The sequence below is a fragment of the Nyctereutes procyonoides genome, unplaced genomic scaffold (assembly GCF_905146905.1).
Source record: "Nyctereutes procyonoides isolate TBG_1078 unplaced genomic scaffold, NYPRO_anot_genome, whole genome shotgun sequence".
NCBI classification, from domain to species: Eukaryota; Metazoa; Chordata; class Mammalia; order Carnivora; family Canidae; genus Nyctereutes; species Nyctereutes procyonoides.
The window spans coordinates 45858804-45883985 of NW_026575043.1; the positions used below are offsets into that span (position 1 = coordinate 45858804).

At 40.1% G+C, this 25182-nt stretch overlaps 1 protein-coding gene across 2 annotated transcripts in view; it reads right to left on the reverse strand.

Moving 5' to 3' along the window:
- CORO1C (coronin 1C) overlaps positions 1-25182 on the reverse strand; it is a 74129-nt gene that overhangs the window by 15724 nt on the left and 33223 nt on the right. For both annotated transcript variants that reach the window (XM_055322763.1, XM_055322764.1), the window contains exon 3: positions 10237-10359. In XM_055322763.1, coding sequence (XP_055178738.1) covers positions 10237-10359 — 123 coding nt within the window. The remainder of the gene's footprint in view (positions 1-10236; positions 10360-25182) is intronic.

The window sequence follows — 25182 nt, forward strand, 5'->3', positions numbered from 1 at the left end:
TGATTCTGCCGCATAGCAGCTGCATAACCTTGGAGATACTGACCTAAACTTTCAGAGACTTAAGATTTCCTCATCTGCAAAATGGGAATAATAATGATTCTGCTTTCATTACAGTTTTGAGAAGCAATGTGGTAGTAAGAATCCAAAGTATTTAGAATAATGCCTGTCATAAGACAAGCTCTTCCTAAGCATTAGCCATTGCTACTGCCTGTATTATGTGCCAGGAAACCACACAGTGTATGTAACCAAAGCTACACTGGTATAAGTCAGGTGCTGCATGAAAACTCAAGTGTCATAAGGTTACCTTCTTGCTATCCAGTCTGGTGCAGCCAGGAAGGCTCTCTGAGGATGACCTCTAACAATGAATAGGAGTTAGGTGACAGGAAGAAGAGAAAAAGAAGGAAGAAGTAACATAGGCCTGAGTATTTACAGTGGGAGGTCAGTGACTGGAAAAGTCTGTGAAACTCAATGAAAAGATGATGGAACTCTTCTTGTCTTTGGTGATAAGTAAAGGTGGTGGTGTTCTGCGTTATGGACTATGGAAAAGAGCTGGAAGATCTGTAAGCTTTTCCACATAAAGCTTGCACGTCCTCTGGCTGGTGCCCACTGGCCCTACTCACGGCCTGTGGCTCTGTCCTTTGTAGTGTTTGTCTGAGGCTTCCAGGCAATGGCCTTCCTGTTTGGACCAAAGAGATCTTGCCTCCTAAAGTGCAGGGACAACAAAGCTGAACCCCGACTTGGTATGTGTTTAGTCTTCTTGTAGTCTGGGATGTAGCCTGGTGTGGCAGAAAGGATGCTAGCCTAGATGCCAGAAGACACCGGCGCCTGACAGAGCTAGGTACTAAGTGGTTGTGTTAATATTAAGAAGGGACTTCACTTCTGGGAGCTTCAATTTCCTTGTTTGATATGGGGCCAGCATCAACTCTACTTACATGCGTTACTGGATGCATGAAAAGAGCTAAAACATTCTGTATACCCGAAGCACTTCCCTGTTGTGAGATGCTGCGAACAGGGTGACCTTTGACAAACCAGTTACTGCCTGGGCTGGTGTTTCCTAGGCTGTAAAATGAGACATCCTCTTGTCTTACTGTGCTGTTATAATAATTAAATATAATCATGCACATAAGGGCTTATAAAACATGGCTTGGCCAAAAAACCACAAATGCTTACTGCGTTCACAATTATTTTTCTTGCTGTTTGCTCTGAGTCTGCATGTATTTTCAAGCGTGAACATCAAGATTTCTTTCATGAGCCTCATCTTCAAATTAATTCAGCACTGTAACCAACTACCTAATTTACATCCAAGATATTACGTGTGAAAGCTCTAGTATATATGCCTACGCCCATCAGCACAAATGAAAACAATTCTGATGTCTATACAGAGACGTGGATAAAAAACCATGTCTAAAACCACTCTAAAACCAATAGCTTTTTCAAAAACATGTCAACGAGTAAAGAGGAAAATAGGTGCCAACCATCCTCTGCTATACCCAGACTGAGCATCCCAGCACAGCAGGGATAACAAACTCTCTCTCTCCTCCACCAGATTTTTGCTTTGTTTTTTAAAATAATAATTTGTAGTCCTGAAAATTTTCTATTTGGACAGGACATTGCTATGGCAATGTTTTGTTTTGAAAAAGAAAAACAAAAACAAAAACAAAAAACACGTAATCAGCCCCAAGGGCTTCCAGATGAAAAAGCAAATCAATTAGTAAAAACCCATCATGGTTCTGGAAAAAAATAACTTTAAGCACATGTTCAGGAACTAATGTATCATTGGAATCCTTTTCAACATGTGAAATTCTGAAAATGGAAAAAGGACAGCTCAAGAGAACAGTTTCAAGAGGAAAAAAGTGATGAATGGGGCACTTGGCTGGCTCGGTTAGAGGAGCATGAGACTCTTGACCTCAGAGTTGAGTTCAAGCCCCACACTGGGTGTAGAGGTTACTTAAAAATAAAATCTTTGAAAAAATAAAGAAGAAAGTGTGATGAAAATAAAGAAACTTGGGTTTCTCTCAAGGAGTAATTTTTATCCAATTCATTAATGGTGTTGTTTCTCAAACACAGTGCAAATTTAAAGCACACACAAGCATTTCTAGACACTGCTTCCCTATTTTAATTACCTCTCTTGAACTTGCTACTGGTCTAGCACTAGAGTTACAGTCATAAAAAGGGTATTCCCCCCCAAAGGCCATATTTTTTAAGTGCTAAGGAAACGAATTCCAAAGGGAAAGTGAAGAAAGAGATGATCTTAAGAGACAGGAAGAAGCTCACAGTCTGTAGCAGTTACAGAGCAGCAGAAACTGCCCCTACAGAAACTGCCTAAATAAACCAGGCCTCTTTAAGAACATTAGTTTCGGGCAGCCTGGGTGGCTCAGCAGTTTAGAGCCGCCTTCAGCCCAGGGCCTGATGATCCTGGAGTCCTGGGATCAAGTCCCACATCAGGCTCCGTGCATGGAGCCTGTTTCTCCCTCTGCCTGTGTCTCTTCTTCTTTCTCTGTCTCTGTGTCTCTCATGAATAAATAAATACAGTCTTAAAAAAAAAATAGTTTTGGGAAAATCAAGAACTGAGAGCTGGCTTCTAATGTGCCCAGGTTATAACACCTACTGGCAAATGGCCCAGATGCAATCCGCACAAAACGGAAATGACATGAAGCCCTACAGAATGACTGAGGAATTCACTCTCACCAACTACAAAGTCACTTCCATTTTTATTTCAAGGCAAAAGCTGTATTAGGAAAATTTGTCACAGATTTTGGGACTGGTGAGAACATCTAGCCAGAGACTAGTAAGACTCTGTTTCCAAGATCTTTCCCTCTCCCAGACTCTGGGAGAAACAATGATTGCAACCCACTGTTTGAATTGGCCATTTTTTGCATTTATGTTTGATTACTCCCTGCAGGTAAGGAACGGTGAATCAATGTCATTCACTTGGCTCCTCTTTGTATTATTTAAAATAGTAATATTTTCTTGAGCTAAACTTTTCCCAAGTAAAATACTTAGTAGCCACAATCTTTAAAACTCTCTATGAGAAGATATTGTTGGAGAAAAGTACAAAAAGTCTGAAAAAACCTAGAAGCAGAGTGTAATTTCTGGGAAAAGTTTATATATAATTTATATATAATTTATATATAATTGTTTTCTGCCAGGATAAGAGACTGCTAAAAAGGACATTCAGGGACACCTAGGTGGCTCTGGGACGCCTGGGTGGCTCAGTGGCTGAGTATCTGCCTTTGGCTCAGGTCATGATCCTGGGGTCCTGGGATTAAGTCCCCCACAGGGAGCCTGCTTCTCCCTCCCCTGTGTCTCTGCCTCTCATGAATAAATAAATATAATATTTTTCTTAAGTACATTCAAGGTAAGATACACCAATATAATTTACTTTTAGGCTGCTTAAAGAAGCCATTTATAAAAGATGAAGGAATGTACCAATAGCCTGGCATTCCTTTTCCTAAATCTACAATCAAAGATCAAAAATCACTGTTACTGAATCAATGCTTGCAAAATTAACAAAGCAATGCTTAAATGTTTAGGACTTAATAGAATTAAAACTACAAATACAAAAAGCAGTTTTAAAAATTAATTTTTAGGGACGCCTGGGTGGCAAAGTCATTGAGCATCTGACTCTTGATTTCTGCTTAGGTCATATTCTCAGGGTTGTGTGATGGAGACCCTGTGACAGGCTCTGTGCTGGGCATGGAGCCTGTTTAAGATTTTATTCCTCTGCCTCTCTGTGCTACATTCCCCACCCCGACCCCGTCAGGTGCTTTCTCTCCAAAAAAAGAAAAAAAAAATCTCAATTTAATTCTTTTATAGTTGAGATGTCTGGGTAGCTCAGTGGTTTAGAGTCTGCCTTTGGCTCAGGGCGTGATCCTGGAGTCCCGGACCAAGTCTCACATCAGGCTCCCTGCATGGAGCCTGTTTCTCCTCCCTCTGCCTGTGTCTCTGCCTCTCTCTGTGTGTCTCTCATGAATAAATAAGTAAAGTATTTTAAAATAAAAAAATAATCTCGCTCTCTCTGAATGAATAAATAAATCTTTAAAAAAGGGGGGGGGGCAGCCCCAGTGGCGCAGCGGTTTAGCGCTGCCTGCAGCCTGGGGTGTGATCCTGGAGACCCGGGATCGAGTCCCACATCGGGCTTCCTGCAAGGGGCCTGCTTCTCCCTCTGCCTGTGTCTCTGCCTCTCTCTGGCTCTCTCTGAATGAATAAATAAATAAATCTTTAAAAATAAAAAAATTAAAATTAAAATTAAAAAATAAAAAATAATTCTTTTACAGTTCACTTGACAAAGTGGTTCTATTTTATTTTTTTTAACAAATATTTGCTAAAGATATTCTTACTGCTATGAATCCACTATAGGTACAATGTAAAAAATAGTAACATGTTTTATATTTATAGCTTCCTTGTTGTTTTTATTATTTTACCTGTTGTTGTTATTATTATTTTACCTATAAGGTAAATGAGGTTGAGAGCATGTAAGTGGCCTGCACATGCTCCAAAATCCCCATCTATGGACTTTTCTTAAGACTCTTCTCTTACTAGAATGAAGTCTTGTTACACTACCTACTATTTGAGCTCCTGGGTTACTACCAACAGCCTAGGCTTGGGAAACTACTGAAAGCATTTCTGTTTTTAAAAAATAGTACTTGGGTGCCTGGCTGGCTCCATTAGTAAAGCAGGCGACTCCTGATCTCTAGGTCATGAGTTTGAGCCCCACAGTGGGTGTGGAGATTAGTTTAAAAATAATAATATAGTAAAAATAAAATTTAAAAATCGTGTTATGTCTGAAATGGTTTGGTCTACCATAGTGTTCTTTTACCTTCAGGAGAGCAAAGGGAAAAATGAGGTACTGAGAAAGTGCAGTTGGAGATAATCAACTATTTCTTTAAAATTTCATTTCAATTGCTAAGCTATAGAAGCTTCTTGTAATTGCCCTAATAATAACAAATGGGGACGCCTGGGTGGCTCAGTGGTTGAGCATCTGCCTTTGGCTCAGGGCTCAGGGCATGATCCGGGATCCGGAATGAGACTCACACTGGGCTTGCTGAGGGGAGCTTGCTTCTCTCTCTGCCTGTGTCTCTGCCTCTCTCTGTGTGTCTCTCATAAATAAGTAAATAAATCTTAAAAAAAAATTATTTGGGGGATATTAAACAATTAAAATATCAGTGCCACACTTAAGGGCTTAAAAAAGCAAACTAAGAGGAGGATTAATCGCAAAGTATTACTTAATTTACAAAATGTTCACTCTGGCAATACCAATATAAGGTCAAGGTCAGAAGATTCTGGAAGGATGGTGGTATCAGTGGCAAGCACAATTTTGGGATCTCCTCAAGTCTCTCTGTAAAAACACAGAGCAAACAAAAACCCAGAACTACGTGATAACCCCCAAATCCAAGTAGGAGGAGGAAAACTACCAACAGCCATATGACCTGTGTATTAGGGGTCTCTGTGTGGAAAAATCATGGGGTAGTGATGGGGTGCTTCACAGACCTGACAGCAGCAGGCCAATGTAGAGGCAAGCAGTGGAAACTGGGAAGGGTTTGCCTTCTCCAAGAGCAAGCAACGATAGCGACCCGAAATACAAAGGTCTAAAGGGGCTTGAGCAGTCTAGACCCCATACTCTAGAAGTGAACCATAAGCAGCTCCCTTCCAAGACAGGCTCCACAATAAGGATAAATTCCAAGGAATGGAATCAAATCAGAGGACAGAAATAACAGGGAGAAAGACCAAATAAAAAGCAGGCCAGGAAATCTCAGAAAGCAAGCCACCATGTTTCTGAACACTATCTGAAAAGGACAGAAGGGGGAGCTCTGTGAAGTTAGGTTGGCTGTGTAAACTGAGCCACCTTCAGAACAATTAAATGCATATCAAAAATAAGAAAAAAAAGCCAAAGCCCCCCAAATTACTAAAAGAAACAAAGAGAACAAGGTATAGAATAGCATCCCAATAGACAACAGAAGAATGCTAAGAAGTGTTTTTTCAAAATGAGAAAAAAACCATCACTACTTCAAAATAAAATCAGAACTTGAAAACTCAAAAGGTAGCAAAATTTTTTCGAAATTAAAGAAAAATCACTTTAGAAATGAAGACAAAAAAAAGACAAAAAAAGACAAAAAAAAGACAAAAAAAAGACAAAAAAAAATAGAAATGAAGACAAACCAAGAAAGAACACATTATCAAAAACATAATAATGCCCCCAAAGAAATAAGAAGTAAAAAGCAGAAAAAAAGATTAAAGTTCTGAAGCTAACGTAACACTATGTCAACTATACTTCAATTAAAAAATAAAATAAAATAAATGAACATGAAAAAAAGTTGGAGAGAAATTGACCGAATATTGAAGACAGGTAAAGATGACAAAGCAAATGGATTAACAAGTGTCCCTGAAAAAGAAAACCAAGGCAAGAAAACAGAACAAATTCTAAGGACTATAATTGGAGAAAATATTCCTGGGAGGGGGAAGAAAAGACCTGAAATTCTACATTGAAAGAACATACCATCAACCTAGGAATGCCAACTCAGAATAACCAACAATATTCTAGCACGATTACTGTATTCTTTTTTTTTTAATTTTTTTTAATTTTTATTTATTTATGATAGCCAGAGAGAGAAAGAGAGAGAGGCAGAGACATAGGCAGAGGGAGAAGCAGGCTCCATGCACCGGGAGCCCGACGTGGGATTCGATCCCGGGTCTCCAGGATAGCGCCCCGGGCCAAAGGCAGGCGCCATACTGCTGCGCCACCCAGGGATCCCTGATTACTGTATTCTAAGAAAAAGAAAATCTTATGAACATCTAGGCAAAAAGAACGTATGGTTTATAAAGGACAGTTAGATTATCTGATTTTTTTTTTGAAAGCAAAACTTTATGCCAAAAGAAAATGGAATAATATATTTAGATACCTGAGGAAAATCTCTGAGCCAATGGTTTTTATATTCAGAAAAACCACAAAATCTGTAAAGATCACAGACAAGGTATTATCTATATTGAAGGATTTTTTGAAGTACTGTTCCCATGAGCCTTTTCTACTTGATTCCATTCTTTTTGCAATCTCTCCTCAGGGGGCCTGTCCCAGAAGGGAGCACTCTCTGGTTGAGTTCTAGTATACTAGGGTCTCAAATCTACTAGGGAAGGAGCTTAGACTAAATGACAAGAAGTAGATATAAGGACCTATGGAGAGCACTAACTACAGTGACTTACGGAACTAAGGAGAGGTTGTTAAATGTAATGGCTACGTCATCTTGGAATAGAAATTATATATCATTTTTAAAGCGGGAGAACAGAGAGAGCGTAGATTGAAAAGCTGTGGTTCTTTTTTTTTTTAATTTTTATTTCTTTATGATAGTCACACAGAGAGAGAGAGGGGGGGGGGGGGCAGAGACACAGGCAGAGGGAGAAGCAGGCTCCATGCACCGGGAGCCCGACGTGGGATTCGATCCTGGGTCTCCAGGATCGCGCCCTGGGCCAAAGGCAGGCGCCAAACCGCTGCGCCACCCAGGGATCCCATAAGCTGTGGTTCTTTAAAACTACTTTCTGTAATCATCAACTGGTAGTCATAATAGTATTTTTGCTCTGAGTTTTGCTCTTAGTTGTATCTATAATATGATAAAGCACATGAGACAGATCAAAACAGTCTAATTCACCCTCTGAGCCCTTTAGGACCTGGATTCTCAGTGTGCAAGAAGAGAGATAAAGATGCAATGTTCAAGAGGTTAGGTTAAAACTAGACAGTCCAGAATTTAAACAAGGAATATTAGGATGAAGTCACAGGGTATTTTATCCTTAAATATGTATGTATATTCTAGTCCCATTTACTGCAAAGTCTTTAAAAAAAAAAATCATCATGGTAACAATGAACATTCGTAGCATCCAGACTGATCTAGAAATTCCATTTTCCATTAAAAGAAGCCAGAGCTTCTGAGAGAAGTGGCTGATATGAAGTGTGGGTAAAGAGATGTCCAAGACAAGCGTGGAACACCTTAACATACCAAATAGCAAGGAAACTATCAAAAACAAGTAGGGTATGTCAAAAAAACCTCAGGAAATTTGAAAAAGTTCCCATTAACAAAGACTGGATGACCTAAGCTTTGAAATAAGAATTGTAACGAATCAAAACCCATGAAATACATTTAAATCCATAGCTCAAGATGAAATGAAAGTGGGGTCAGGGGTAGAGAACCTAAACTCGTCATTTTCTGAGAAAGACAGAGAACCAATTCATTATCTTGAAAACTGGGTAAGTCAAAGGAAAAAATGAGCATCTAGACTACTTTCCTATATGAACAGTACTACTAGACAACCAAATAGTAGATAAGAGGGGGTTATCACCTTTCAATTTTTACCAGCTAAGAATGGAAAACAAAATAACAGAATTGAACATTACCATATTGTAACCCTTAAGGATTTGATGGATCTAGGTACTGAGCATTGATAACTGCACAAATCAAAAAACAACAAAGACCAGATTATCTTGGTATCATGGGCCTCTAGACTGAAGGACATAATAACACTAGCTATAGTCTTGCCAAAGGGACTGAACCTGAATCCGACCACACTTCTGGATCCAGCTGCCAATTTGTAGGGAATTCAGAGGACAGGCAAGCATGTTGAAAATGCACCACGAGCGTGCCATCACTAAAAACTAGACAGCTGAAAGATGCAGGTCAAAGGTCAGGCTTCTTCATCAGATTTATTGTTAAGGACAAGGAAACAATGGAGGAGGAAGCTACAGATTACAAAAGACGTAGAAGACATCAAGTTCTTTAAACCGGCAAGACTAAGTTACAGCGTCTAGAAATACACACTTGGGTAATTAAAACCACAAAGAACAGAAATTGAGTATTCGAAGAGTAGAAGTAGTGGTTACCACAGCGAAGGAGCGCATGGAAGAGTCTGAGAAGAAAATGTTCTATTTCCTAACCTGGGTGGTGGTTAGAGGGTATTCACTTCACTGAACTTCCTTCCCTGTTTAAGTATGTTTTATAATAAAAAAGGCGTTTTCTTAAGATGAATCAAACCTGCTTCTTCAGAAGAAGTTAAGGTTTAGTTGAAGATTTGGCATCAGTGGTCTAAATATTCCTTTCCCTTAGCAAAATGTGTCTGCAGCCACGAAAATGATCAATTTAGCAATGAACACTAAGCAGAACAATTCCTTTTAACAGCAGCATATTTCTTTATAATGTGACTTGGCTGCCAAAATTATGAGATCACAGGAGGTGTTATCCTTAGCCAAAAGTCCATGAGGAAAAATGAGTAAATGTTTAAATGACACAGTTCAGGAATTAATTTGTGTTTATGTAAAATAATTTTAATTAATAAAACCTTCCAAACAATGTTTCTAAGTCTGGCTCAGTCCACAGAAAATGAAGAGGGAAATAATAGTAGTGTGGGTCTCCAAGCCCTGTACCCGACACATATGAGATTGCCTGCAACTGACATAGGGACCACTTTCACTTATTTCTACTCTTAGCACATTATTCCCCATCCGTGCTTATGGTAGCCTTTCAACATATTTTGGGCTAGGATTAAGAATTGATCCAAACCAATAATTACATTTTAAGCCTAAGAAGAACATAATCAAGAACAAGCAGCTTTGCGTTAAAAAGTATCCCAAAGCCTGGTTTCACACTAACCTACTCCTGGAATCTAAATGAGGGAATGTAAAGAACCTACTTTAAATATCTCTCATGTTGTGTATCTGCATAAAAAGGACTTTCTTAACAGGGTCCAACTAGACAGAACACACCTTCTGATATTATCTTGGAAGTAAGCACTTTATTTATTGCAAAACTTACTATTTCTCAATATCTGTTACATATCCCATTTTTTACATATAACCTTTCACTATAATGTACCATTCATGCCAGCCGTGTTTTTTCTCCTTTAGAGGAGTGGGAGGAATGTGGATCAAGGGCATTCACAGAAGTACTGGAAAGCCATTCTGCTTTCTCCAAAATCTTTCCACAGAGGAGATGTGACAACTGTCATTAAGCATGTGGACAACCCATACAAAAGAAGAAGAAAGACAATATAGTACGTCTTTGATATAAGCCCTGGGCTTATATCACAGTTATGTTTATATCTATATCTATAGTTACACTTTGTCACTAAAATATTGTATAATCCAATGGACAATCAAAATTGCTATGACCTTCTGCTTTTCAAGCCTCTGCCCACACTTTTTGGAAGGAGTAGGTGGGTCTCACTGGCCTTTGTGCATGCCACACCCTGGGAGCTTACCATAACCGTGCAGTCCTCTGAGCCACTGGCAATGACCTGATCATTATGTGGGCACCAGTCTATGTCAAGCACCGGTCCTGTGTGGCCACATACTGTAGGGTAGGATTTGTCAATCCGACCAGTCTGAAAGAAAAGAGAAACAAATCTACTATATAACACCAACACCACAGAATCTGTATGTTTTCTCAAGCCCATTTTTTCCTTTGTTACCTCCACCCCAAATCCAGAGTCTATATATGATGACATTCACATCGGTCAGTGTCAACTAGTAGGAACTGTCAATTTGCATTTCTAGAAATAACTACTCCACCAAATCAAAAGGATCCAAACTTCTAGAACCACAGAGATTTTATTTAATCAACTGCATTATTAGGCATAGCCAACGAAAATATAAAATCTTTTCACCAAAACACAATTTGTAAATTATAGGTGTTTTTACTATTAAAAAACCCTTGGTATTATTCAAAATGTTAAATATAACTTTCAATATAATTAACTAATACCCTTGAATATAACAAATTACCAGTTCTGGAAGTGAATGGCATTGTGAGCATACAAAGTTAGGATAATAAAAAGAAAAGCTTTAGCTATTGCTCAGGGGTTGAAGGATAGACTTTATTTTAATGTCTCAGTCTCTTCACTGTCTTCAATCAACAGAAGAGCCAGCCAGACCATCTAACTGACACCAGCTTGGATCCCACCCATTATCCACTCCACATCTCATTAAGAATACTATTTTCAACATTGATTAAGTAGACATCACAATATGCTCATGTTATACATTTGAATCTAACAAGTCAATCTGGCTTATCAAGCCCATTTTTGTGTTAACTAATACAAACACTACTATAACAACAGGTATATAAAAGCTCTTTCCTTTTTTAAGCAGGTTAATACCAGTCCACACTGAGGTCCTATACGCTCTAAAAGCAGGTCTACAAAGATGAATCACTGCCAAGCAACACTGAACCTATTCTTTGTAGCTGTTGTTGTTTTCCTATTATGGCAAGTCATCACATCACTGGGGCGAGGCGTCTCAGAAATTTTTCAAGATCAAGAAATTCTGCAATTTCTCTACTTTAACTCAATTGTGGAAATCTCCAGAGCAGCAGTATGCTAAACGCAAAGACCACAGTATCAGAGTCAGACACATATGGGTTCAAAACCAGGCTCTACTGCTTCAACCGCAGGTGACCTTAAACAAGTCATATAATCTCCTTGAGCTTCATCTCATCATCTGTGAAATGAGTAACAAGAATACTTACCTTCCAAGATTACTGTAAGGATTAGATAAAGTTTTTTGGCAAACCATAACTTAGTATTACAGTTGTATAAAGTATGTAAAAAATTTAATTTCAGGTGTACCTCAGAGGTATTACAGGTTCTGGTCCATATCACTGCAACTAAAGCAAGTGAAATGAATTTCTGATTTCCCAGTGCACATAAAAGTTATATTTACACTGTACTGTAATCTATTAAGTGCACAGCCTTATGTCTAAAACAAATTGTAAACCTTAATTAAAAAGTACTTTATTAAAAAAAGTACTTTATTGCTGAAGAATGCTGTCAATGAATCATAATCACTGATCACAGATAAACCTTAACAAATATACTAGTTATGAAAAAGTCTGAGATATTCCAAGAATGACCAAAATGTGACAAAGAGACATGAAGTATAAGCAAATGCTATTGGGAAAATGGCATTGACAGACTTGCTCCATGTAGGATTGCCAAAGATCTTCAGTTTGAAGAAAAAAAAAAAAAAAGACATGGTATGTGGGAAGGGTAGTAAATGAGGTAAGCCTGTATAGTGCCTGGAATATAGTAAATAATAAAAAAAACTACTATCACTTATTATTAGTTCTATATATATGTTAGCATAATATATTAATTTACTCTGCCATTAAGAACTACAAATATGTGTCCTTTATGAACTTTTAGGGGCCAGACACCATACTAAGTACTCGGGGTACAAAAGTTTACAGGGCAGTCCACATGGAGTCCATTAAATCCCCAATTCCAGTGCAGCGTGAGACATGCTCCACCAGGACAGGTACAGGGGGGCAAGGACACAGAAGGGAGACATTCAATCAGGTCTGTGGGGGTAATAGTCTTTGGGAAGGTTTTCTGCTGAGAAAGAAGAACTCTAAACTGAGGTGTGGAGATGGCCTGTCCACAGACTTAAAGCCTGGGAGTTTCACATGCTCATTTCCCCTTGCAAATCTAATTCAACGCCGTTTGGATCTTCAGAATTGCATTACCAAAAAAAGAATACTAGAAGAAAATGCCAATGAATACCATATGATATAGAATGTGGGTGTTTATTATAAGGAGGGCCATACAGACAGGTCATTTACAGGCAGCAAAGCACAAGCAGACTGCCTGGGCTGGCGTCGTGGCTCCATCCTTTTCCAGCTCTGAGGCCCTGGCCAAATGACTTCATCTCCCAACTTCATTTCCTCATCTGTAAAATGAGAATGTTACAACTCCTTCTATAAGAGCTCATGTGAGGATTAACTGAAGACAATCAAAGTAGGGGACTTGGTACTCTCCCAGCACCTGAAGGGATCAATAAATGGTACCCTAAATTAAGCAACTGCTGGGATCCACTCTATCATATCCCTGATCACAGCTTTCTTTAAAGAGGTAACTGCTACAGAGCACCTAGCCAGTTGGTTTTCCCTATCTCCCTCCCTGCAACTACACAGAAACCATGTGAGTAACCCAGCCCTGAAGCTACTGCCTGCCACCCGGTAATATTCTACTGCTGAAGCAGGTGGTAGAGGAACTCACAGGTGTCCATTTTATAATAATATGATGATATACAGAATACAAAATTATAATATGAACATTAAATCCAGCAGTGAAAGGCATGTCTCAGATTAGATTAAAATCAGCTACAAGTCATGTTTAAGAAATAATAAAGCAACTAAATTAAAAACTAAAAAGGTCACTAAAGGAGGAAACATAAAAATATGTAACAGCCAGCTGGCAAGAACAAACCAACTTTAAGATGCAATGCATTATTAAAGGTTAATGTCACTACGTAACATTTAAACAATTCATTGGGATGCTGTGGGTTCTATGAACTCTAACTCCTCTAACTACGTAGATTAAAAATAATTATAGCGAAATCTGACAGAACTAGGAAAAGGACAGAGCCATAATCTTAAGAGATGTTAACAAAGACTCTCAAGCAAACAGACAAAAATTAGCATGAATATAGAAGACTCTAGCAAGTAACAAGCTTGATCTAATGGGCCAATCCAGCCTTGGAGCCAATATTTCAAAAATTAACCTTTTTTCCAAGCACACATTAAACATTACCTTTTTAAGATGACCAATTAGGATACCACAAAGCAAATCTCACAAAATACCAAGGAATCAATATCCTGTAGCCCATGTTCAGAGTACAATGCAATTCAATTAAAAAATTAATAGAAAAATATATAAACCCCATATTCCCAAGGCACCTGAAAATTTTTTTTACTTTACCAAATAATTCACACGAAAAATTATAATGGCCAATAGAAAAGGCTAAAACTGATAAACACATGATGTTTCAGAATTTGTGGGACAGAGCTACAACAGACCTCCAATGGAAAATCAGTAGCCTTACATGATTATACAAAAAGTCCAAAAATTAAGGAGCTGAGCACGTAATGAGAAGTTAGAACATACAGAGCACACCCACAGAATGTAAAATTACAAGAAGAAACTAACAAAAAGGGGGGTGGGGGTAAATGGGTGACGGGCACTGAGGGGGGCACTTGACGGATGAGCACTGGGTGTTATTCTGTATGTTGGCAAATTGAACACCAATAAAAGATAAATTTATTATTAAAAAAAAGAAACTAACAAAAATAAATAACAAGCCAAACTGACACAATACAATAGATTTGGAAAAGAGAGAAAGCACAAATACCAGGAATTTTAAAGGGGACATAACTTATGGTATAAACTTACATGATATGACAATACTGGGAATAACATCTGATAATAAATTTGAACATCCCAGATTGAACTGGCAATCTCCCAGGAAAAAAAGATAGCATACCAAAACTTTTTCAATAAATAAAAAACCTGGGGTACGGGCAGCTCAGATGGTTAAGCATCTGCTCTCAGCTCAGGTCATGATCCCAGAATGCTGGGACTGAGCCCCGCATCAACAGGCTCCCCACTCAGCAGGGATCCTGCTTCTCCCTCTCCCCACTGCCATTCCCCCTGCTTGTGTTCTCGTGCTATCAAATAAATAAATCTTTTTTTAAAAAAAGGTAAAAGATATAAAAAATAAATAAAAAACCTGAATAGACCCATAACCATAAAAGAACCAGTAACAAAAGTCCACATATTACCCACCTCCCTATCAGTCAATCATGTAACACCAAAAGTCACTAGGCCCAGATGGTTTTACCAGAGTTTTACCAAACACTCAAGGAAGAGATCATCTCAGATAAAACTTCCCAGAGAACAGAAAGAAGAGCACCATTGAATTCATTACATACGGAATGTACCACCCTCACACAGAGGACAATATAAGAAAGGGAAACTGAAGCCTGTTTGACATAAATATTGATGCAAACCTCCCTCAAGAACAACAAACTCAGCAGTGTGGGTTGTTCTCAAAAAAAAAAAAAAAGCAGCAGAGTGGAAAGACAAGTTGCAGACAGAAAAACACATATGCAACATCCATACTAGACAAAGTCAACAAACAACCTACACAGAATAATGACAAATGGTACGAGCACGGAACTCACAGGGAAAGAAACTCAAACACCCTAGAGATGTAAGAAAAGCTACTGGTCTCAGTGGTAATCAGGGACTACAGATTAAAATAGTGAGGTAACACTTCACAACTATTAAAACTGGCAAAAGTTTGGAAGCTGAAATACAAGTGCTGCCAAGGATGTCAGGAAAGAGGAACTCAAAAACACCAGGCATAGGAGTTTCTCCTGCTACCATACTTTTTTGAGAGCGATCCAGAAAGGTCAGGTGGGGATGCCCACCCCTGAGCAATACCGCCTCTGGGTAGTCTGTGGAAGAGCAAGGCTCCCATATTTTACACAGAAAATATATTAACTGAGGCACCACAGGGAATAGTGAAAAAAGCAGAAGCAATTTAAGTGTCCTAAGTATGGAAACAAACATCACTTAAGTAGAGGTTTAACACATAATATTATAACCTATGCATAGATAGATACACATGTGATAAAAGTACACATCCCAACTTTGAGGAAATGGTTACCTCTGGTGAAAGAGAAGAGGAGGGAAGGGTATTTCAGCTACATCTGTTATGCTTTATTGTTTTTCAAAAACGGGAGGTATGAAATAAACAGGGAAAAATATTAACATCTGTTTAATCTTGTGGGTAAGTACATGAGTGTTCTATTATTTTGCTTCCTATTTTAAAAAAATAATTAAAATATTTAAAGTTGAGAAATGCATCAACGTATGGTTATTCACACATACACAAAAGACAAATGTACTGTTACTAACTCTACATTAAAAAATTTTTACTCTAAAGGAAAAAAAGTTTTTCTATCTGAAGTGCTTTATCTCGGGAGTCTTTGCATCCTTACACTCTCCCCAGCAAACCACATCTGACAGCTTTGATGGCAAAGTACAGTCACTTAACTCTGAACTTCTAAGGACACAAAATAATTTTTTCCAATCTGGGCTAAGAAGAGCTTTTGCTCAGATACACAGTAATTTTGAGGGCAATCTGGAAGTACTAATACAAGCTGTTCTTAATTCTACTGAGAAGCTTACTAAATGACTTTTTTTTTTAAGGTTTTTTTTTTTTATTTATTTAGGATAGTCACAGAGAGAGAGAGAGAGAGGCAGAGACACAGGCAGAGGGAGAAGCAGGCTCCATGCACCGGGAGCCCGATGTGGGATTCGATCCCGGGTCTCCAGGATCGCGCCCTGGGCCAAAGGCAGGCGCCAAACCGCTGTGCCACCCAGGGATCCCATGACTTTCTTTTTAAGGTGAAAATTATACAATCCTAGCTTAAAGATACTAGCCAGTAATGTTCAGTCATGTCAGACATTTGAGAGCAGGAGTTAGCCTAGCTTCCATTCTCAGCTCAATGCTGACAAGTCCATAGCATTAATATACTAAGAAGCCTAACATTTTCATAGGTATTTATCACTTAAAGAGCAACTGCACTGCCTTCCTATCAAAAATAAGTAATAATAAAAATAGCTAACACTTGGGGTATCTGAGTGGCAGTTAAGCATCTGACTCTTGGTTTCAGCTTAGGTCACAATCTCAGGATTGTGAGATCGAGTCTCGAGTCAGGCTCCATGCTCAGTGTGGAGTGTGCTTGTTCCCCCCTCTCCCTCAGCTCCAACGCATCCCATCCCATCCCACCCGCTGCCTGCAAACTCCCTCTCTCAAACAAATAAATAAAATCTTTAAAAAATAGCCAATACTTTCAGAGTGCTTATATTACATGCTAGGAACTGTATAAAGACCTTTAGATCCTCATTCTAAGCTGCTTTTTGATATATCAACTTTATTTATCCCCATTTTCTAAATAAAGAAATGGAGTGAAGAAGCAGAGCTCTAAAACATCACTGATCATCCAGCCATACTAGATTTCCATAGGGAAAGAAAATTCCCACTAGGCCACGGGTTGTGAAAAAGGCACGAAAGTAATGTTAGAATTATTGGCAGCTGGTCATCAGAAACAGAGGTAATAAAAAATGATATCCTGCCAACAGCTGTTTCCTCTGGTTGTAACATCATCACAAATCCTTACACCAAATAAAACAGGGAAAGTAGCATCAAATTTCAGCATAACAAAAAGGGAATTGACTAAATGTCTGATAGTGATAAAGGAACAAAAAAGAAGACATGGGAAAAGAACTGGCATTTTAAATGTGTGTGGACTGTTTTACATATAGGACGCTCACCACACACAATCCAGGGTCAGCTATCTTGATTTCAAGGGCTTATACCCCTGAGTATCTTCTTATCCATAACAAAATTAATCAAAAGAAAAGCACATCTTTTACCCAGTGGGTATACGTTATTAAAGAGGTAGAGCTGGGCAATTATAAACTGCTGAGAGCTCAACTACATGGAAACTGCAGGAAACCATACAATACTGGCCTTATATGGTAAAGATGTGGACACAGTGTTTCTCAGAAACACTCTGCACTAGGATCTAATGAAAATGCATTTCTTGTTCATACCCATGACACATCCTCATTCATCATGCAGTGAATAAACCAAGGAATCCATGTCTAATCGCTGGCTTGTGAAGGACCACTCAGAAGAGACATCCACTGCAAGTCATGGTGACAGCACAGCTCACCTGCACCTCTAAGCAGCAAATATAAGTGCATGCTGAGGTCAGAAAAAAAGAGTTACAAGAACTTTTTTTAACTAAATGGTGATTTATTTTAAGTTCTACCTATAAGTTTTCCAATGTTTACATATAGAGTAATTTCATTTACTAAAAAATCAAGTTGTTGTCTCATTAAGGATGTGTCACACCTCAGCTTCATCATCTAGAATATCACTTCTTTTCTAGCATGGAATTAAAAGTTTAGCTGAGAATAGTCAGTCACCATTTAGGCTCCTTGCTTTGAATAATGTTTAAAATTTTATTGATTACTTATTAGTTCCTGCCACTTGTCACAGGAGAACTCTTATTGTACCCCTCTAGCTAAAACTCCCAAGTGGTGGGAATTGCCAGCAAGTCCTCAAGTGGCAAAATGACCAAGGTTACCAACAGAGCTGGCTCCGTACCTAGTAAACTTGTGAAATATTAGTGAAACAGGTCAGGGCACTGGCTTATGGACTGTGATTATCTAAAAGATCCAGTGGCCTGCCTGGGGCCCAGCAACATGAGCCCCAGGGAAAATTCAGCCTCCAAAGTGTATGTACAGCTGGCACAGGGGAGAGGTGTGACAGCACAATTTCCATGTGGCTGGCCCGAGCTGAGGCTGATGGCTTTGACATGTTCCAGCCAGCAACCCTTATGGTGGCAGAAAACCACCTAGACACTAGCACTATCATTTACTTTGGGTTTGAGGAAAGTTCTCAAAAATTTCAAAGCAGCCACAAAACTCAACAGAGCTCCTGGAAACTGATGCCTCAATTAAACCCAGAGTTAGGCAACACTTTCCTCCAATAGGCATTTTGGGGGAGGGGAAAGTAAAAATCAAAATTTAAACACCAGTAAATACATTATCTAGCTGTTCTCTAAGAAAGAATGTTTGTAATTTTAAATAAACCTGCAAACACATTCCTCCTGAGGCATAAAGAATTCAATGTAACTCTTATGACATATTTCTAATTATTAAAGATATTTTCCATCAATTTTGGTGGAAAACCATAACTTCTCTCACTTATATTTCACAGTGTATTTTATTTATTTCTCACATCTCATGTCAAAAAGGAATCCATACTTAGGGAGTGCACTCATCCTATATGCCCAGGGCAGTACCGTTGCAATCAAACAACTCTAAATATACACAAACAGAAGCATACAGATGTCTTCTTACAGATTTGCTTCTATAAAGGAGCTCCACACTGCAATGTTTTTAAAGGAGATGATGGTATATCACAGATGAGCCCGCAGACATTTTCACCCTCTCAAACTCTCAAAATTCAACATTGGGAAGCTTCCCATAAGACCTCTGCATTATATAGAAGATCATTCAGAATGATTGTTTTTTTAATGTAACAACCACCCCTCACAGGATAACTGTGTTCAATCCACACATTAGCTTGCTCAATATTATGCTGAAGATGCTACCAAACTGGGGCTTATGGGAGCCTCTAATGCGTCCTTCAAAATGTACCATTTTGTTAAAGCCACATAGCACTTTACTCGGCAGGCTCACTCTTTTTCACAATAACCTAGGTTTCCAACAAGTTAATAAACTTCCATGGTATAAAAAAGTGACATGTGTTTATTTTACTAGTCAAATAAAGTATTCCCCTTTAAGAGGCTCCAGGTATTCCACATAAGACGTCTTTCTAGCTGACAACCCAGAGTTCAGTCATGCACACCCAGACTGTTCCGGGGCGCGGCCTCTGACCACAGCCCACACCGTCCCCCTAATCTAGTCCTTTTTTTTTTTTTAAGATTTTTATTTATTTATTCATGAGAGACACACACAGAGAGAGAGAGGCAGAGACACAGGCAGAGGGAAGCAGGCTCCATGCAGGGAGCCTGACATGGGACCCGATCCCCGGTCTCTAGGATCGGGCTGAAGGCGGTGCTAAACCTCTGAACCACCAGGGCTGCTCCCCCCCCATCTAGTCCTGCACAGCAGCTTCCCAGAGCCTTAACCAGCTTCTGACCTGCAGTCATCTTATTCAGTTGCTTCACAATCCATCATTATAATCTGTGCTTATTATCCAGACTGACTTCACCAACCTCGGATGTAAAGGCCTGAAAAGTCCCTCCCTCTCCTGACTCAAGGAACGAGAGACCAAGATTTTCCTAACTGTCCATCCTTACTGTATATAAGCTTTTATTTTAGGAAAAAATGCTGATCAAAACCACTTTATATGCCCCAAGTTCACTAACTTTGTCATTCTGTCCATACTTTAAAAGATCTTTTGTGAGGCACTGATAATGACTCCTAACTGGCCTTGGAGCAATACACTGAAAATTCTTGAACTCTCGGCAAGGAGAATGGTAAGTCAAACGTGCTCGGAAGCAAGGGAAAAAGTTTTCATCCCAAGCATAGTGGCTCCATTCACACTGTGTAGAGTTCAAAGGAGTCCAAAAAGGATGCCTACCGAAGTTTTTTTCAACTTCCTTTTTCTTGTATCAGTGTTATTTATGTGGATATATGCTCTGTTGAAATCTCTTCGGGCCCTGTTGCGCCACATGAACAGCTCTGGTGTCTGCGATCATGGGCCGGGGCAAAGTGATGACAGGGACTTCTTCAGCAGCCTAGAAAGACTGAGGCACACACAACATGACTTGTGGACAGGCCGGCCACCGAGAGTGACCGCTCCTGACCCAGGACTAGTACATTCTGTGGAGGTTTTCCTTTAAGGGAACCAAAAATACCCACCTTGAGGGTAAGTGGAGGCACCCTGGAATAAAACACACAGGTTGGGTTACTCAGGACTGTAAAGCAAGCCAGCTCCTCGACCTGCCAGGGAGAGGCAGTGCAGCTCTGCACAGGGCTCACCTGCCTGTGAGCGGAACAGCAACAGAGAAAATGCCAAGCAAATTACTTGGCAGCGCGGGTTCTCTTTAACACCTGGGTCTAATACCATTTTAAAAGTCCATTAAGAATCTGAGGGAAGTGACTATAAAACTATGGATTTCATGATCAGAAAGCAGAACAGAGGAAGTTAACATTTCCTTGCTCAACCACGCCTAAATATGCAACAGTGCGCAGAGACACACTATGTCCTAACTTAACAATTTATAAAGTGAAAACCTCATCGTTACAGACAAATAATTCCATAGACTTCTGGTGTGAGAAAAAACAAAAGCTAGGAACACAAGGTGAGGCAGAAACTAGTCAAAATAAAATTCTGCTCGAAAGCAAAAGCTGAAAAGCAAAATAACTACTGACGTTAAGTGCAAATATAGGAAATGAAAACAAATTGTTCAACTTCAAATCAGAAAGGAGAGTAATCAGTTCCCTAACCCCTTGTACTCAGCAAATGACCGTGTGGATTTCTCCCCTAGGACCTCCTGTGAATGACAAAGAGCTCCAGAGCTACTAACCTTTTTGGTCTGAGCTTTGCACTGGTTTACACACAAGCTTCAGAAAAAAAAATCTGGGACACCTGGGTGGCTCAGTGGCTGAGTGCCTGCCTTCAGCCCAGGGTGTGATCCTGGAGTCCCGGGATTGAGCTCCACATTGGGCTCCCTGCATGGAGCCTGCTTCTCCCTCTGCCTATGTCTTTGCCTCACTCTCTCTCTGTGTCTCTCATGAATAAATAAAATCTTAAAAAAAAAAAAAAACCACCCTCCTTCAAGTTGAGATGAAAACCAGAAAAATATATAACTTTTTTTTAAAAGGTAAATGCCAAAAAATAAAAAATAATAAAAAAAAAAAAGGTAAATGCCTTGGGCTCCATGGCAGAGGCCATTCTCATCTTGCAGCAGTTATAAACAAGCAGGAGGATGGAAGTATAGACCCAGTTCAGTAGAGTGTATCATTTACTCATGACTTAAAGCTCAGCCAGAAACCCAAGTCACTGTTCCTCTAAGAAAGCCAACTCGTGCTCCATCACTCAGTCTCCCGGCTCAGCCTACCCTGGATTCAACTCAGGTCCCACCCTAACCATACAGATATTCAACTTGGCAACAGAAAATTTGCTACATATGGTTATAAAGGAGGCTTCTGGACAAATCAGGACTGCAGATATTTGCCCATCAAACCTTGGGTCTATTTCAGAGTAATCTGTGTTCGGAAAGCTTTTCTTTGATTTCCCAGACTTAGGTTATAATGTTTACAGGGTGGGGGCTTCCGCTAGCAGCACTTGCCTGTGCACACTCTACACAGGCTCACACTCCAAAAAACCAGCAAAGAGTTAAACGTTCTTTGCACTTGACTCAGTGGCTTCCCTTCACCACACACTCCCAGATCCCACCATTCTCTGAGCCGAGCAGCCAATCAAAGCAAAGGAAGGAAATTATCCTGGCCAGCTGACAGCCCCAGAGCTCTGATGGCCATATATGGTAAAAACCACTGTCAGAGCCCTGTCAGCCCTACAGGCCGGCTGCTGTGGACATATCAGTAAACTGCAGCGGCAGGAGAAGTCGGCCAAGGAAACGTACAAAGGACAGGCTGCCTGCTCATCTCCAGGGGAGGAGGGTGCAGAGGGGAGGGGGGAGCCGGCATCTGCCAGGGCACACTCTGAGTCACAGCCACTCACTGTAATCAAAAATAGCCCCAGGGTACATTGTGAGGTTCTGCCAGGACTTTGTGCTTCATTGTTAACTGGGGGTGAGCAGGGTATCCCCCTTAAAAGCCCCCATGGCAGGACTGTGGAAAACAGTCCCTGGGAGAAAATGAAAGGGCCCTTCTGTGGCACTTCATGTGGTAATGAGGCCGTGCAGTGCTCGTGCTGCTGGCAGCTCGTGACATAATTTGGAAGTCATTGTTCTGCACCTGGTGCCGTCCCCCTGCATCCCTCCCACCCCCACCCCGCTGCCTTGCAGCCTTTCACGGCCCATACAATTGACAGTTCAAGGTGCTCAGCGCATCAGACAGCGTCTATTTCAGGAGCTGGTGAATGGGCATCCCGTGACACATCAGGACACTGGCAATGAATAAAATTCCCTGCCGTAACACCAAAGCGACCGTGTGCCAAACGCCCACATCTGTACAAAGGGCTACTGGCACCGCTCCCCTTGTCCAAACTGGAGCACTGCTATTTGTGGGAAAGAAAATTGCCTGTCAGCAGAGTACAGTAAGGGGAGTAAGGGGGAGATGCAGCCAATGCAAATCCAGCAGGTGCTGGCAGTGACACGGGGGCGGGAGGGGGGGTGTCAGAGAGAAAAGCACCATCGGGAGACTGCCATTCCTTTTGAACCAGTCCATGAAAAGAAGGCACTCATCAGCACGGTGCCTGGCGCTTTAGCAGAGCCCTCCATAATGCAAAGTGCTGCAATTTCATCACTCTGGCTGTCTCCTTGAGGCAGAGTATGGACCCAGTACCTTCCAAACCTTAAGATAATTCTCTGAGCTGACAGAGCCAAAGCCCTGGCAAGCTAGTGTTTTTTGTTATTAACCCTTCTAATCCCAGAGAAAGAATGTCAAGGATTAAGTATCAGTGAGACCACAGTTTCTATATGTCCCCCCCCACCCATGAAAAAAATCTTTCACACTAGGTGGGGGAAAATGTTAATCAAAAATATACACGTACAAATCAAATAAAGACTCAGAGGCCCAGGTTCTAATGCATGAAAGACCCCACAGTCCTGAGCAATCACTCAGTCTGAGCTTCAATCCCTGCACCTGCAGAACACAGGGAGGACAGCAAGCCCATCCATGCAACACCTAAGACCATTTATGAAGGGGACCCTCCAAGCACACTCTGATGTCATTTTGGAGTCACATTTTTATGAAGATGACATGAAAGCATTGCCTTTTCCTGAAGAAGACACAGGAAAGATGCTTTGTGGATCCAGTTACAACAATAATCCTAAAATGCAGGACAGTGCTGCTTATTTTCTCGTTCTCCATAAAATGATCAAGGAAAACACTAATTTTGCACTATTTACACTGGAAGCAACAGGACTAAAAGGACAAAAGAAAAGGTTTTTCTACCAAAAAGCTATTTTCACCCCCTCTTAATCCTTCCAAACATCCCATTTGACCAGTTTCACCAAACACTCATCTCCGCACTCAAAGATCCTAGAATCTGAGGGGGAATGTAGCTCCCACCTCATTCTCCTTTCTCCTGAGAACAGAGCACCTCTTCAAACTCATCAGTTTAGCGAACTGGCTGGGCTCCTCTTCTGTTTCATCCCTAGCTCCTACATATAGGAGAAACCTGAATTCCAATAGAACCTTCTCTGTGATATCTTCCTTGACTTATGAGCCTCAGTTGGAACACATCTTTCATCAGTGTGTCAAAAGAACTTTATGTACACACATAGCGGGATCCCTGGGTGGCACAGCGGTTTGGCACCTGCCTTTGGCCCAGGGCGCGATCCTGGAGACCCGGGATCGAATCCCACGTCGGGCTCCCGGTGCATGGAGCCTGCTTCTCCCTCTGCCTGTGTCTCTGCCTCTCTCTCTCTCTGTAGGACTATCGTAAATAAAAAATTAAAAAATATATATATATATACACACACACATAGCTCCCTATCAGAGAGATCAAGGTCAACTGTTACCAAAGCTTTTTTAAGAGCAAAAACCCAACACAGGTCATGGCACAGAGCAGGTACTCAAATGTCTAAGGAAGGAGTATGTGAATGAATAAATATGACTTTTTTTAAAGTACTGTTTTAGACTTCACTAAAGTTTAAAGAACAATTAGCTCTTTATACATGCCCTGATAGCACTACTAATACTTTTTTAAAAATAACCTTTACATGTAATAAATTCATTATAAAACATTTTGAGAAAAGCACAGTAATCATAAAGTAGAAAATAAAAATCACCTTCAGAAAAAAAATCACCTTCAGTCCCACCATCAATGTTAACATGCCACACTTCTTCCCAAAAACCATTAACATAATTTGAAGTTACACATAAGACAGTGACTATGACCTTATAATACATTTTTTAGGTTATATGACTGTATCATAGAACATAGGTTAAACAAATCTTGCCATATAACTTTCTCTTGTAACTGTACAGAATCCCTCAATTATCCATTTTAGATTTTTTTTAAGATTTTATTTATTTATTCATGAGAGACAGAGAGAGAGAGAGAGAGGCAGAAACACAGGCAGAGGGGGAAGCAGGCTCCATGCAGGTAGCCTGATGTGGGACTCGATCCCGGGACTCCAGGATCACGCTCTGGGCCAAAGGCAGGTGCTAAACCACTAAGCCACTCAGGGATCCCCCATTTTAGATTTATTTAACAATGTTATTATATACCTATATATATTTATATATCTGTATAGATATTTTAAGATATATATGGAAAGAGCACCTAAAACTACCAGAGGCCTTTTAGGTCACTGTAAGTAACTAATTTATTTATGCATTGTGTGACCTAACAGTATGAGTCAAGTGCTACATTCTGAGAATACATGAATCAGTTCTCAAGTACTGCTTAATAATTACCCTAAAACTTAGCTGCTTAAAATAATCATTTATTATCTCATAGTTTGAGGGTCAGGAGTTCAAAAGTACCTTATCTGCGTGGTTCTAGCTCAGGGTTCTCACGAATCATGTGTCAGCCAGGGCTGCAAGATGCACTTTCAAGACAGCTCCGTCACAGGGTTGGTTGGTTGACACGGACTACAGCAGGAGGTCCTGTGGACCTCTTCA